At 34.3% G+C, this 17,092-nt stretch overlaps 1 protein-coding gene and 1 pseudogene across 1 annotated transcript; both read left to right on the top strand.

Annotated features, from left to right (window-relative positions):
• Positions 1–260: 260 nt before the first annotated feature.
• LOC147291081 (very-long-chain aldehyde decarbonylase CER1-like) lies at positions 261–8,377 on the top strand (annotated as a pseudogene).
• Positions 8,378–9,270: 893 nt separating this feature from the next.
• LOC147291080 (very-long-chain aldehyde decarbonylase CER1-like) lies at positions 9,271–14,081 on the top strand. The gene is made up of 10 exons (XM_086235869.1): positions 9,271–9,330; positions 9,474–9,706; positions 10,069–10,301; positions 10,524–10,743; positions 12,069–12,450; positions 12,550–12,657; positions 12,830–13,030; positions 13,107–13,202; positions 13,381–13,554; positions 13,712–14,081. The coding sequence occupies exons 1-10, from the start codon at positions 9,271–9,273 to the stop codon at positions 13,889–13,891; spliced, it is 1,887 nt and encodes a 628-aa protein (XP_086091995.1). The 3' UTR covers positions 13,892–14,081.
• Positions 14,082–17,092: the final 3,011 nt, after the last annotated feature.

Genomic DNA, 17,092 nt, shown 5'->3' with positions numbered 1-17,092 from the left:
ATGTGAACAAAACTTGTAAACATAGCAAGATAGTTTCCTAGCAAATCTATCTTAGTAACAGATCCTCCTAGTGAATTAAATACGTGACAATATCCTTTTCCAAAGAGAGAGAAATTGAAAACCAAGAAAACCCCTAATTTCGAGAAGCAAACGAACCTATGAAAATCCCTAATTTGAAGAAAAACCTAAACAACAACAAGAGAGAAGAGGACAGAGAGATAGAGAGAAGAGGACAGAGATAAAGAGAGAACCCAGGAGAGATGAGACTGAGCTTACCTTTTGATGCCGCAACCCACGAGGATGAGATAGTTTGTACTTGACCGCCAACGGCAACTCCAACCGAATTCCGATCTGAAATTTTCTAAAGGCATTCCGATTCGATATTTTTGAAATTATGCCAATTTATTCTGTATTTATATTAATATTATATCATTTAGTATGTTTTTACTATATGTTTCATTAATTTGTTATTTGCTTCAAACACACACATATATATATTAAAAAAAATAACTAATACTATTAATATAAACATATGTATATTATAAATATATGTGTATCATAATAACATAAATGTTAACAAAAGCACCCACATTTTTTGTACGTGTAATTACTAATTTTTTTTTACTAATCACAAAAAGTAATGTGAAGATTCAGATTTTTTATCTGAAAATTTCAAATTTTTATCCGAAAGTTACGAAAATGTGAAATTCTGAAAAAATTCGAAAATTCCGAATTGGAATGAGATGTTGAAATTCCGATTTTTTGGTATGAAAATTGGAATATAAATTTTATTCCGAAATTTTGTGGATTGGAATTGGAACACCCTATTTCCGATCCGATCCGTCCGAAACACACCCCTACGCTCACCTAACCACACAGTAATTACAGAGTGGAAAATCCAATAATCAGGATCGTCTATTTCTTAGGTTCTTTTTTAAGAGCCGTCCTTGTAAAAAATCAGTCAAATTCGTAATCGTTTGATCATCCGTAAACAAGGATGTCTCACAGTGCTCATTATAGATTTTCATATATGCAAAGTTGTATTGATTTGCTGATTACTAGCACACGGTTTGCTATATCATATATACACACTTCATTATGCATCATCATGCAATATATAGGTATATGTAATTAAGTATCCTCATTAATTATCATGATATATAAGTATGCATGTGGTCCTTTATTTTTGTGTTGTACTAATTACTTGAAGTGTGATATGGGGTTTGCTGCAGCATGTGATCTTGGCTCCTTGGGTGATTCATAGCATATACTCGTTTGTGGTTAACGATGGATCAGAAGGCCATGAGAAAGATCTCTCTTATCTCCTCATACTTCCACTTATGGTTTGGAGGATGATCCACAACCAGTTATGGATCTCTCTTTCTCGCTATCGAACTGCCAAAGGCAAAGCCCGGATTCTTGACAAGGGTCTTGAATTTGAGCAAGTTGACAGAGAAAGAAATTGGTCAGTATAATAATAATAAAATAAAACTCTTAACATGAACCATTGATTATGTAGATTCTTGGAAAAATGCGGGTTTAGACTGAGAATTAGATCAATAAATGAACCTTACCCTATATAATTAATAGAAAGTGGTGATGTAATTTGGGTTTTTTATTTACCTATTTGTAATTATTTATTGTTTGGACATGTATAGGGATGACCAAATATTGCTCAGCGGAATCCTCTTCTACATAGGGAGCAGGCACCTGCCTGGGAGTCAAAACGTGTCACTATGGAGGACAGATGGGATTCTTATTACATTTCTACTACATGCTGGTGCAGTGGAGTTCCTCTACTACTGGTTTCACAGAGCACTTCACCATCACTTCCTTTATTCTCGCTACCATTCTCATCACCATTCTTCAATTGTCACCGAGCCAATTACTTGTAGGTGAAATTGTTGTTTTTTGTCTCAATGGTTTTTGTTTTCTTTTTCCCGGGATGGTAGGTGAAAACGTTGAATAATAATGTTAGTGATTAATTAAAACATTTACCAATAACAATTAATTATTTAACATTAATAATGAAGCAAATATTGAGATGAACAAATTTATATATATATATGTATTAATTGTTTTATATCTGTGTTAATTGTTGCAGCTGTGATTCACCCATTTGCGGAGCACATAGTATATTTCTTTCTGTTCGCAATACCAATAGTGACAACACTGATCACTAGCTAGAACAGCCTCTATTGGAAGCCTTACTGTTTACATGACTTTTATTGACTTGATGAACAATATGGGACATTGCAATTTCGAGATCATTCCAAAGTGGGTCTTCTCTATTTTTCCTCCTCTCAAATACATCATGTATACCCCTTCGTAAGTCTCTCACCTTCTCCCTCTCTCTATAAAACTAAATTTTTGGACTATATTAATCATATATTGTGAGATAAATATGTTAATTAACATCTGATAATAATATTTAATAAAATGAGTACACATATGTGCAATCCAATAATATTGTACGAAAATAGGATATCTTTAGTATTTCTCCCTACACAAATACACTGGCCAAAAACATTAAATTATAGATATATAGTGTTTCTCCAGGGTTATGATAAGGGTGAGAGTAGATGAAATAAAGGATAAGATTAGACTAAGTACAGAGTTCAATTCTCTCCGATGTAATAAAAAAAAATTTCCAATTTGATTTCTCCTTTTACAAATTTAAAAAATTTCAATTGGAATAAGACCTATCTGCAGGTTAATCCACAATTAAGAATATATACAATGAAAAACTTGATTCCTTGTACATGATTTATTGAAAAAAAGAGGTGATATAAATCTTTTACTAAGAATTGAGGATAGACATTGTTGTGGACCCTAGATCTGGATCCTAGCCTAGTAGAGAGATACACGTGTCAAGATATATATAATATCATAATAAATATATTGTGGGGGTAGAGGGAATCCTAAACCTTTGTATTAATGTGTTTTGCGAGCGGCTAGCTACAACTTAATTAATTAGAAGATCGATCAACTCACCCATAAATATATTGTGGGGGTCGAGTAGTGTTCGTACAAAGAAGTTTTCCAACCTTTAATATCCAAGTGACGTGGTACAAAGTGACCCTAGTTCTTTTGGGTACGAAATTTACCACATTCTAAGTCCTTGGATGAAATGGTTAAAATAGAAAACCAACCAACAATACTAAAGACCCTAAGAAATTTGTTAATTTTTAATTACCACGTAATCTAGTACATAAGATGTTAGTCTCTTACCGATAAAAGAATACTAATTAATAAAATATTGATATTTCAATTAATTTAAAAAAAATGATAAATGCATTCTAAAACTATCATTTCAAATTTTTTTGGTGTATAAGTGTATTCACATATTTTTAAAGTGCAAATAATAACTTTATTTATTTATAAATCAAAAATTTTGAAATTTGATTTGATGGTTCAAGATTTTATCCGGTGGATTTTCATCCAACAACTTAGGAAGTTAAAGCACTTGCACTTGTCCTTCTTGTCAGTTAACGTTGTAACCTACCTTCAATTAATGGAAAAAGGCTAATAGAAGGTTTTTGGTTGGAGTACTTATGAAATATCCATTGGACAATAAATGGGTGGGCCAGGCCTTAAGTGGATTTCACATGATGTTGGGCATCAGTCACTTCGGTCCTAATTTCCACTCTATTGAGCTGGGCTGATAGAACTTATAATTCAATGCCAAGTTGCCAACATGTACCATGAACATGTAATGCTCATCTATATATATAAAGCAAAGGCTTCCTTTTGGTGAAATTTTCAAATATTCCCAAAAAACCATACTCTGTTTAAATTTGTTAAAACTTAATGATTTCATTATTAAAGGGCAAAAGAGTAAAAAGACAGTAAAAATAAAAAATAAATCAAGTTTTTATTTTCTGGCACACTCTCGCTTCCACTCACTTTCTTTTTGCCCTTTTCTTTATCCCACGTTGTTTCTGAGTCTCCACTCTCCGGTCTCCACATTCCACCTCCATCACCTTCAGTTTTTTTCTACTGCATATTCACCCTCCACAAATTCTCTCTTCGCACCTTGAGCTCTCACACGTGTGGAAGACAACTACTTGCGAAGATTTAAACTGGTATCTCATCCATATGCTACTATAATGGTTTTTGTTCTGCAAACAAATAAGAAATGTCTCATCCTTCATATTGATTCAATGTTTTGTTTTTATTTTCTTTCATTAATTACTATATTTGGTTAATCAAGTTTCAGAAATCACAAGCCTATTAATGTTGAATATGATGTGTTTGGTTGGAATACCTCTGTAAATGGTGATCATTATGAACTATTAGGTGGCTTTGTAAATGGAAAAAAAACACCATCAAAACTCTCTCTCAATTTCAGTTCATATGGTATTTTCTTCCACCCGCACTCCACTTCCATCCACCCTCTCCTCACCCTTTTCACCAGGCCCCCATTTTCTTCTCTCCAAATTAAGCCTAAATTTTACACATCGCCAGCCACCATTGCCACCGTTGAATATTCTCCACCGGCCATCGATTGATAATCTCTCTCACTTCATTTCTCTCTCAATTTGATTTGGGTCTGAGTTTGATTTGGATTTACATTTAGTCTCAATTGGCGATCATTTGGTCATTGTTTTTGGCCTAACAACCCCTTATCTCTCTAACTCCTCTGTTAGTAAATCATTTTTTGTTTTTTGTCATTTAAGGGACCAATGTTTCATGCTTGGTGATGCAAATGAGTAGATGAACCAATTAAGGCAAACAGGTGAGAATTCACTTTTTTTTTCCCATTCCATTTTCTTGAACCAATATGCAACCTTACCCCTCCTAGAATCCTAGGTAAGCTCTTCAGTGACTGCCAAGAGGCAAACTCTTCAGCGACTGTCGCTCAATTTTTTCTTCTTTTTATATCTATGCAAGTACATATGTGGGTCTCTTCCATTTTTCTCTTCATAGATTTTAGGTATTTACTTACATCGGGATATATATTTACTTTTCTGGAGGGTATGTTTGTGCATTTTGATTGTGTTTCATCAAATTTTCTGCAAATTACATAGAACAATGAGTTACTTTCATATATTACAACTCTTTTGTGGTATGCTTCTTCTATCTTTAAATAAATATGTTTCCCCATGGTGCAGGAAGCTTGCCATGACATTCAATTTGTATCTTGCTTTCAAAGAAAACCAATTCAGTAATTTGTAGGATTAATCTTTGTAAGCTTCTCGATCATTTTCCTAATTGGTTAACACTGCTTTCAAATATTTTAGGACCCGCCTTAGCCACATAAATTAAGCCATTTCATTTTCACTATGTATGCATATTAACAGGGAAGGATTGGGCTTTGAAGAGGCATTCAAAGTCAATTTCCATCTTCAATATGCTCTCCAGGTTTCTGATCCTCCATAACAAAACATATTTTTAATGGTCGATTTCTGTAACAAATGTTTTGATTATTTATGTCCCTGTTAGGATACTTTGATACTTTGGTTTCTCTAATTCTTCTTTTCACTTCAGAAATAAGATCTAAATGTTGTTTTGCTTCAAGAGACTTGATTATTTTCTTCCAAAGACTCATTTGCATAAGCAATTGACACACTAATATTATTCATTATGATTTGACTCTTTTTGTTTGTGTTGGTCTGCATGAACTAATTTGAAAACATAAAAATGGAGAGGTGGCAATGAAATGGAAAAACAGTAATTCGTTTTGTTTAGTGAAATGTGGTTGCTGATCATGTGCGAGTTGATTTAATATTTAGCTTTTACACTTAAGCATCTCTTTTTTACAATCCCAAATAGTTCAAATAAGGTGACTCAAATATCAGTCAAAGGAAAAGAAGATCTAATACATTAATCCATACAAATAGCTTTCAACTTTGTGTTATTGAACTTATATAAAATCTGCATACAAATTGTCATAATCTTCAATTGCATTGTCATCCAAGGAATAATAAACCGAACAGCAGAGGTCTTCACCAGGATGGCAATATTGAGTCAATTCTGTTGGTTTGAACAAGAACATGGCTCTTTTTATCATAGTTGTGTACTGAAACATAATTTACTATTAAAAAGAATATTTAAAATACATACAAAAGAAAAAGCCAATTCTCACGCGCTCACCGAGATGCTAGACATTAGTTTATTATAGATTTAACTTCAAATTTTGTGATGTGTTCAATTCAGTGATAGGTCAATTTAGCAATGGTCCAAATACATTTAGCGCCAATTCAAGAAATTAAATTTACATTTAGCAATTATCTGATTGGGATTTATATTTAGTTTCAATTAGTAATAAGTCTCTCAAATAGAGCATCAAATTATAGACCATCAACATGCCGGGCACCCACAAAAAACATAGCATCCACCCAAATCGTAAACAAATGAATTCAACATATGCACAATAAAAAGAGCCAATTGACACGCGCGAGAGCGCATGTCGAGAGGCTAGTTATCATAATGCTATAGATTTTTTTTTTATCACCGTCACTATTTATCAGCATCATCATAGTTGTGTTGGTTTTGATCTTTACATTTATTATAGATTTTTTTTTTTGAATCTAGCTGTCTATTACATTTTTTGGAGTAATTTGCAGGGTCAGTTTTGGATCTCTAAATTTTATAAACGCTCAATGGTTCAGAGTCTCACCCCCTATATTCGAATATTAGGAGTAATATATATTTTACATTGTGTTAAAAAATTTAATGATCGAGTAATATTTTTTATTTTTATTTTTTATAGCCTATCTATTCGATGTTTGATTGAAACTCAAACCCACATGCAAAAATATGCAGGTACCACTCTTTGCATCACACACAATTTCGAACCAACTACTCCCTCTTCATGCCAATCTACGATTACATTTATGGCACCATGGACAAGTCTACTGATACTCTGTATGAGACTTCACTGAAGAGAGAGGAGGAATCGTCCGATGTCCTTCATCTAACCCATCTGACCACACCTGACTCCATCTACCACCTACCTATAGGATTTGCTGGCTTGGCCTCCAAGCCACACACATCATCAAAATGGTACTTGTGGCTCATGTGGCCTGTGACATTGTGGTCCATGTTGCTCACTTGGTTTTATGGTCGCACTTTTGTGCTTGAGAGGAATCGCTTTGATGATAAACTCAAAGTGCAGACTTGGGCTATACCAAAATACACCGTGCAAGTGAGAACATTAGTTAGTAATTAATTCATTTCTTGTGTTTTAAACCCCCAATATAGAGTTAATTAATGTGATGATGTGTTATTTATAAATTAATTGCAGTACTTCATGCAATGGCAAAATGAAGCCATCAACAGCTTGATTGAGGAAGCCATACTTGAAGCAGAGGAGAAGGGTGTCAAAGTTTTAACACATTGTAAAATTATAATGGGTTTTACAAGTGAGGTAGGCACTGAAACTCTCAAGAGGATGGAAGTGAGTGTCATATTGATTGATTACCTGGACATACATTAGTTAGTAAAATCAGGGTGTGCCTCTGCTCTCTTATATTTGAAAAAAAGAGAGAATATGATGCCTAGCGTGAAAGACTTGCTATGAGTTAGGGGCATAAAAATTAACAGGCAAAAGGTTATGATCTCCTGATATGACTGTTCACCAATTTCAATTTCTGATGTCAATAAACTCCGGTAAGCCAGCAGTAGTCTACTAGTCTTTATAATTGCACTGTTGAGATACTCAAAAGTCAAAACTGACCTAAGAGCTCCAAATTATTGACTTGTCTAGCAGTTTGTAAATGGACTATCATCAGTCATTTTTTCCACCTATACAGTAGCACATACTCTTGTGACATTGACTAGCTGATATAGTTTTGAAGGTGGAGATTCTTAGCATTGTACATTTTGGTAGCTATGCTATGCTCTATATCTATTTTAGCAGCATGTTTTCCCTTCAGTCAATGGATTGTGGCATTGTGCTGTGACTTCTACTTATACTCTTTGTAGTTGTAATCTGTTGTTAATTTAATTGTAGCATGTTTTCCGAATGCCCCATGCTTTTCCCCAGTTGGGAAAATGTTGATGACGCCATCAAGAGGAGCATTATGGGCTCCATTTCTGTGAGTATATTTTGATTAATACAAAATGATTAATTTTATCATTCCTAACAATTTAATAATTTTTTTTTCAGGTAAACTATGACATTCGGATGGAGGATCCGGATGTAGCTAGGCATATGGAGAAGTTATTGAGAAAAGTTTACACACAATGGAATCACGAGCTGCACAGGGAATATAACATGTTTGGATCGGCAGCTGAGACATTGGCCAGCCCTCCTTCGGAGATGGCATCTCGGCTTGATCAGTGGCAGTGGTTGTGCACTCATTTTCAGAGTCCGGAATTTTTGGTATGTTATATCATTTTAAGATTGGGCGGCCAAAGATTGGGCGGCTAAAGTCTCGACGAACGCAATTCGTCGCCCAAACGCGCGTTTGGGCGACGAAACTCGACTTTGGGCGACGAATTTCGTTCCTCTCCCAAACCTTTTTTTCTTGTAGTGAGAATTCAGATCGATAGATAATTTTCTAAGTGATGTGAAGAGCAAATCCAAGAGGGTTCAAGGGTTTCAAATTTTTCCCTTTATGGGTATCTCATTTTTTATACTCATGTAAAAAGTAGCACATTTTCAATAATGTGCTTATCAAATATGGGAATAATCTCAAATCCATGGTCCCAAATTTGCTAACCAAATAAAACCTTAGTTAAAAAATAATACTGCTAAACGAAATTGTAAAAAAACTCCTTCGTTTTCTTCCAAGATTCATATACCTTTTCTATTTCGACCCATCACAATCACTAGCATATTGAGTTGTTATCTTAGGATCTAACTATAATTTTATCATTTATTTTTCTTAAAACATACGATTTCAGTCGAAAATTGGTTAAATTTCCACATTATTTTCTTGATGACCTTTTCCTTAATTTCTTGGTATTTTAAAATAAATCATCAAACTATACAAGTGGGTATATAGACCTAATTCTGTAATAAATAAATTTTGATCACCCATCTGCATAACTTATAACCATTTAATGCCACCTTACTACTGGACCATATATTTGGACATGTTGACAAAATATATCTATAAACGTAGAGTACGTAATGAAAATGGCTTGCATTTATAGACACCGCCACACACACATACAAAGATTCAGTGTTCCCACATGTACACAGAAAAAACTCTAACCCAGTGATCCATATTTAAGTACAGTTTATACATATATATAAACACCTCTTGATCCAATTCAAGCTACACTCGTAACTATTCAGAGTAGCAAGCAAAGAAGAATATGGCTTCCACTCCTGGAATTCTCACTGACTGGCCATGGACACCTCTTGGAAGCTTTAAGGTCTCTTCATCACCAACTCTCCCCCATCTCTGAAGTCTCATTCTTATTTCATGTGCATTCTTAAGTCTCAATATCTCTTAAGGTCCTTTATTTTTGTGTTGTACTAATTACTTGAAGTGTGATGTGGGCCGGGTTTGCTGCAGCATGTGATCTTGGCTCCTTGGGTGATTCACAGCATATACTCGTTTGTGGTTAAGGATGGATCAGAAGGCCATGAGAAAGATCTCTTTTATCTCCTCATACTTCCACTTTTGGTTTGGAGGATGATCCACAACCAGTTATGGATCTCTCTTTCTCGCTATCGAACTGCCAAAGGCAAAGCCCGGATTCTTGACAAGGGTCTTGAATTTGAGCAAGTTGACAGAGAAAGAAATTGGTCAGTATAATAATAATAATGAAAAAAACTCTTAATATGAACCGTTGATTATGTAGATTCTTGGAAAAATGCGGGTTTAGACTGAGAATTAGATCCAAATGAATACTAGTCCAGTACGCAATATGCAATATATATTCTCTTATCAAAAAATTCAGCAGCATATATAAATGCTTATATTGTAAGACTATGAGTCTAAACTATGCATTTAATCCAATTAATAATTTTAAATCAGTCTAACAATATAAACAATATCTTATGTTCCAATAAATGAACCTTACCCTATATAATTAATAGAAAGTGGTCATGTAATTTGGGTTTTTTATTTACCTATTTGTAATTATTTATTGTTTGGACATGTATAGGGATGACCAAATATTGCTCAGCGGAATCGTCTTCTACATAGGGAGCAGGCACCTGCCTGGGGGTCAAAACATGCCACTATGGAGGACAGATGGAATTCTTATTACATTTCTACTACATGCTGGTGCAGTGGAGTTCCTCTACTACTGGTTTCACAGAGCACTTCACCATCACTTCCTTTATTCTCGCTACCATTCTCATCACCATTCTTCAATTGTCACCGAGCCAATTACTTGTAGGTGAAATTGTTGTTTTTTGTCTCAATGGTAGATGAAAATGGTTTTTGTTTTCTTTTTCCCGGGATGGTAGGTGAAAACGTTGAATAATAATGTTAGTGATTAATTAAAACATTTACCAATAACAATTAATTATTTAACATTAATAATGAAGCAAATATTGAGATGAACAAATTTATATATATGTATTCATTGTTTTATATCTGTGTAAATTGTTGCAGCTGTGATTCACCCATTTGCGGAGCACATAGTATATTTCTATCTGTTCGCAATACCAATGGTGACAACACTGATCACTAGAACAGCCTCTGTTGGAAGCCTTACTGTTTACATGACTTTTATTGACTTGATGAACAATATGGGACATTGCAATTTCGAGATCATTCCAAAGTGGCTCTTCTCTATTTTTCCTCCTCTCAAATACATCATGTATACCCCTTCGTAAGTCTCTCACCTTCTCCCTCTCTCTGTAAAACTACATTTTTGGACTATATTAATCATATAATGTGAGATAAATATGTTAATTACATCGGATAATAATATCCTAGCTTGGTAGAGAGATACGCGTGTCAAGATATATATAATATCATAATCAATATATTGTTTGGGTAGAGGGAACCCTAAACCTTTGTATTAATGTGTTTTGCGAGCGGCTAGCTACAACTTAATTAATTAGAAGATCGATCACATCACCCATAAATATATTGTGGGGGTCGAGTAGTGTTCGTACAAAGAAGTTTTCCAACCTTTAATATCCAAGTGACGTGGTACAAAGTGACCCTAGTTCTTTTGGGTACGAAATTTACCAGATTCTAAGTCCTTGGATGAAATGGTTAAAATAGAAAACCAACCAACAATACTAAAGACCCTAAGAAATTTGTTAATTTTTAATTACCACGTAATCTAGTACATAAGATGTTAGTCTGTTAACGATAAAAGAATACGAATTAATAAAATATTAATATTTCAATTAATTTAAAAAAATAATAAATGCACTCTAAAACTATCATTTCAAATTTTTTTGGTGTATTCACATATTTTTAAAGTGCAAATAATAACTTTATTTATTTATAAATCAAAAATTTTGAAATTTGATTTGATGGTTCAAGATTTTATCCGGTGGATTTTCATCCAACAACTTAGGAAGTTAAAGCACTTGCACTTGTCCTTCTTGTCAGTTAACATTGTAACCTACCTTCAATTAATGGAAAAAGGCTAATAGAAGGTTTTTGGTTGGATGAAAAAGAAGGTTCTTGGCCAAAAAAAGAAGGTTTTTGGTTGGAGTACTTATGAAATATCCATTGGACAATAAATGGGTGGGCCAGGCCTTAAGTGGATTTCACTTTATTGAGCTGGACTGATAGAACTTATAATTCAATGCCAACATGTACCATGACCATGTAATGCTCATTATCATAATGCTATAGATTTTGTTTTGTTTTTTTTTTATCACCGTCACTATTTATCAACATCATCATAGTACGTTGTGTTGGTTTTGATCTTTACATTTATTATAGATTTTTTTTTTTGAATCTAGCTGTCTATTACATTTTTAGGAGTAATTTGTAGGGTCAGTTTTGGATCTCTAAATTTTATAAACGCTCAATTGTTCAGAGTCTCACCCCCTATATTCGAAAATTAGGAGTAATATATATTTTACATTGTGTTAAAAAATTTAATGATCGAGTACTATTTTTTAATTTTTTTTTATAGCCTATCTATTCGATGTTTGATTGAAACTCAAACCCACATGCAAAAATATGCAGGTACCACTCTTTGCATCACACACAATTTCGAACCAACTACTCCCTCTTCATGCCAATCTACGATTACATTTATGGCACCATGGACAAGTCTACTGATACTCTGTATGAGACTTCACTGAAGAGAGAGGAGGAATCGCCAGATGTCCTTCATCTAACCCATCTGACCACACCTGAGTCCATCTACCACCTACCTATAGGATTTGCTGGCTTGGCCTCCAAGCCACACACATCATCAAAATGGTACTTGTGGCTCATGTGGCCTGTCACATTGTGGTCCATGTTGCTCACTTGGATTTATGGTCGCACTTTTGTGCTTGAGAGGAATCGCTTTGATGATAAACTCAAATTGCAGACTTGGGCTATACCAAAATACACCGTGCAAGTGAGAACATTAATGAGTAATTAATTCATTTCTTGTGTTTTAAACCCCCAATATAGAGTTAATTAATGTGATGATGTGTTATTTATAAATTAATTGCAGTACTTCATGCAATGGCAAAATGAAGCCATCAACAGCTTGATTGAGGAAGCCATACTTGAAGCAGAGGAGAAGGGTGTCAAAGTTTTAACTCTGGGTCTCCTGAATCAGGCAAGTTTAATTTGTACCTGTATGTATGTATGTATGTATGTATGTATGTATGTAGGAAAATTTATGTATGTATGTATGTACGTATGTATGCATTTCTCTGTATGTATGATATTAGTTGATATATCTGTCTGTGTCTGATGGCAAACATATACATGTCTTGCATATGCTGCAGGGTGAGGAGCTGAATAGATATGGTGGTCTATATGTTCACAGGCATCCTCAGCTGAAAGTCAAGGTGGTGGATGGAAGTAGCTTAGCTGTGGCTGTAATTCTAAACAGCATTCCAAAAGGGACTACCCAAGTTCTTCTAAGAGGCAACCTCACAAAGGTTGCTTATGCCGTTGCCTTTGCTTTGAGCCAGAGGGATATCAAGGTATCATCTATTACCTGTAGGAAGATGTTTCTTAATTAATTCATATCTTCTAACCCCCAATTGTGCTTAAATTTAGGTAGCTACATTGCACCAGGCTGAGTATTTGAAGCTCACCAAATCATTCAATGGCACTGAGAATTGTGTGGTTCTTTCAAAAAGCATTACTCAGAAGGTATATATTAATATGCTACAATTTTTTTTTAATCAAATTGTGGAAAGACGTGGGCCCCAACATACCCCTATTATCCGTATTATTTCTATTTATTAATTATATGTTCTATTTAAATTAAATTTGGATTAATTATGCCTATATGATATTATAATATTCTAATTTAAATATTAATATGTAGATTTGGTTAGTGGGAGGTGGACTGAGTGAAGAAGAACAGTTGAATGCACCAAAAGGAACACTATTTGTTCCCTTCTCCCAATTCCCACCAAAGAAATTGCGCAAAGACTGCTTCTACCACTGCACTCCAGCATTGAAGACTCCCACGTCTCTTGAGAATGTTTTCTCTTGTGAGGTACGTACATAAGTCATTGATTAATAACTAACATTTAATATATTTTTCTAAATTTCTTAAAACTATTTGTTCTGCTTATTTAATTAGTTAAGATTGATATATATATTTGCATTAATTAATTAAGTAATTAATTATGTGAGTACGTGATTGCATGCAGAACTGGTTGCCAAGAAGGGTGATGAGTGCTTGGCGTGTAGCAGGCATAGTGCATGCATTGGAAGGTTGGAATGAGCATGAGTGTGGCTACACCATGTCCAACATTGACAAAGTTTGGCAAGCAACTCTTCGACATGGCTTTCAGCCTCTAACCATCGCTACCACTCAAACCAAATATTAATTAGTCATCGATCAGCTTCCATATATTATATAAAATCAATACCACATAATATTATAATTAATACCAATCCTGGGTGGTTATGTGATGATCATGACTATTGTTGCTGGCTTTTACTTTAATTTTGTAATTTTTATCATGATCATGTTACTCTATTATGGATATTAATGGATAAGTACGTGCTTGGTCGTCTTATGTCAATAAAGATACTTATGCATGCTCAAACATTCTCGATCACTTTAATTTAATTATTATTATTTTTATTTGGAGGAGGGAAATCGAACTTGGGTGAATTACATATGTATAATTCTACGGCTTCTAATTGGGCTACCTAACAACTGCTCCAAATCACCTTAATTAGATGATATTATCAGGTGGAGATTAATTCTTTATCATTTTATTTGATATTTAGTCCATCCAATGTGGGACTATAACTTAAATGTTAGATAATCATCCAGATAAATTTAAGCTATCAGGAAATGGATCAAAAATTAAAGTATATCAAGCTATGCTAACACCCTTCCTCGTGTGCAGCCTAGTTTAATTTGTATATGATAAATAATAAGTAAGGGATATGGTTGTAGGTTTTAAACCTAGTTATAATCTTCATCTTGAAAGTAGATTTCTAATATCATATTAGACAACCATTGAATTAACTTCAAATGTTTAAACTATTGAAAAATAAATCAACAATATATAATAAGTTAGCCATACATATATAATCTTCAATATATATGAGTCCAACGGTTGTTTCCTGAAAACCCTGAAAAAACAGAGGAAATCGAAGAGAAAGCATCCTACCAAATTGTTTAGGCTAGCGGAACTCTGTTCACACTGTTCATACCCCTTATTTACTCATTTGAACTCCTAAGTTGTTTTGTGATTAACCCAACTTTGCCATTTAAATAAAATTTAACTAAAAACTGAGAAAAGAAGAACCATAAATAAAATACTAAAAAAAAAAAAAAAACCAGCAGCCAAAAAATATAAAACCCAGGATCACCTTCTCCTCCCTTTCCTTCCAAATTTCCAATGACAACCCCCCTCTCCCTGCCACCCTCATTGGCGGCCCCTCTCGAAACCTGTGTCCCTTTCCCGGCCCAACGACCCCTATAGCATATATTGCTTTGATTGAAATAATAATAAATAAAAAAATCATATTTTGAAGGAAAGATAATTGAAAAATAAGAAGTGAAGCTAAAGATATTTTCACACATATATTGGATTAGTAGTAACCTCAAAGTTGAGAGAATTACACATTTTCCAGAGTAAAAATTGCAAAAATGAAAGAGAATAAGAGCAAAGAGAATGATGAACAAGAGAGACCTGAGTTCTGCATAGTGGACAGGTAGAATGTGATTGGAACCAAGCATCAATACAATGAACGTGGAAGCAATGGTTGAATGTGGGTAAGCTTTGGTACATTTGGCCCTCCATCACCTCATGGAGGCACACCACACAATATGGGGCACTAGTAGTACTAGTAGTGTTCTTGCAATTGGGATTTGGAGGGTGGTAGATGAAAATTGTGTTGTTGTGCCTCCTCATGAAAAGCTTTGCACAAAGACGAATGGCAAAGATGATTGTTGTAGAGGTAAATATGGAGCTTGCTATTTTGCCCATCAGCTCCATTAATTCCATCACCGATGGCTATGGTGTTTTCACCAAATTGACTTGAATCCTCTCTCTCTCTCTCTCTCTCTCTCTCTCTCTCTCTCTCTCTCTCTCTCTCTCTCTCTCTCTCTCTCTCTCTTTATTTTTCTGTAATTTCTTTCTGGCTTTCGTTCCAATGAAGAGAGTGGGTGTTGCTAGCTCAATCTTCATATTGACTTTCTAAACGCTATCGCCACCAACCAATGACAAAGTTAGAAGTGTTGAACTTGTTTGATTGAAGGAATAGGAAGAGATTAGTAAGGCACGTTTGTCAATGTTATAGCTAGCTTCATCTTTCATCCTTTCCACATGTGGTTGAACGGTTGAACCTCAAAGGAAAATGTTGCTTTTTGTACCAAAATTTTAATTTGTTGGTTTAATTACTCTACTATATGGGGTCAAATGACGACTTTTTTGATTGAAGGAATAGGAATAGCTATACTAACTTGCACGGTTGTCAACGCTAGCTAGCTAGCTTCACCCTTCATCCTTGGCTCGTTTGATTTGAAGGAAAATGTTGCTTCCTTCCAAAATAACAAAAATTAGAAATTAAGAAAAACAAACAATCATTGACAACGGAATGAAGAGTTTTAGAGAGTCATTAGGGTTTAAGCGTATCCATCCATGCATATATATCATGCATGCGTTTTTTTGAGCTCTTTACAAGGCAATGGCCTGCTCCCTAATTAAGAAGCTTGTCGGCATAATATGAAAGGAGTGAGATATTTCACTCACATTTATTCTTTTTCATATCAGATTCCTCACCCAAATGATATCCATTTGTAATATTCTAAATAACTATGACGACCATTTAACAGTTCAAACCTCATGAACGAGAGTATTATACTTGTTTGTGGAATGACCATTTTTATTCTACGTACTGCATATTCAGAGTTTGTTCAGGGAGGGTTATACCCTCGTTGTCTAACTCAAACTCTGTATTCTTTTAAGAAAGAAAAAAAATGCAACACTCTAAATAATTAAATGAATAAATAAAGCTTAACTTAAAAATAATATTTATTTATTATCATGTCATCCTAAATTTTCAAGATTCATCATCACCATATTTGTGAGATGCTCTTATGCAACAGGTGATAAATATTCAAGGGGAACTCTGCAGTTAATAAAACAAAAAACAAAGAAAATTCGAGTCTAGGCTACAAAGTAGCAGAGATTTGATTGCAAGAATAAAGAAAGTACCTTGATGCAATACATCAGATAGGTCATAGGTGTGTGAATTTTCCTTTTTCTTTCCTTTCAATGAATTAAAGTGTATTTTCAACTCAATGTACAACCCGTTTCAACTCAATGAAACAATATAAGGGAAAAAAATAATAAAATTAATTAATGTAACTCACTAATGCTACACATTATAGTTGTACAAAATCTAAGAGTCCACTTTCCTTATCTTTCTTGTGCACCTCAACTTTTTGATTCAGCATTCAATGGACAAAGAAACAAGATAGCTGCCAAGCCACAAGGGTCCTCCCATCAGGCTAATAGATGCTGATCGATCCACATATTAAATCTAGCTTCAAGTTTCAGACAGCC

This window comes from Dryas octopetala, chromosome 3, assembly GCF_963921425.1.
Source record: "Dryas octopetala chromosome 3, drDryOcto1.1, whole genome shotgun sequence".
Taxonomy (NCBI): Eukaryota; Viridiplantae; Streptophyta; class Magnoliopsida; order Rosales; family Rosaceae; genus Dryas; species Dryas octopetala.
Note: the sequence above shows the minus strand (reverse complement) of the source record. Positions and strands in the feature narration are given on the sequence as shown.

Bases quoted from the DNA above. Each gene is read 5' to 3' on its own strand.
- LOC147291080 (XM_086235869.1), top strand. From the start codon at position 9,271: ATGGCTTCCACTCCTGGAATTCTCACTGACTGGCCATGGACACCTCTT. The intron at 9,707-10,068 runs GTCAGTATAATA...GGACATGTATAG, and splicing joins GTTGACAGAGAAAGAAATTG to GGATGACCAAATATTGCTCA. The intron at 10,744-12,068 runs GTAAGTCTCTCA...AAAAATATGCAG, and splicing joins TACATCATGTATACCCCTTC to GTACCACTCTTTGCATCACA.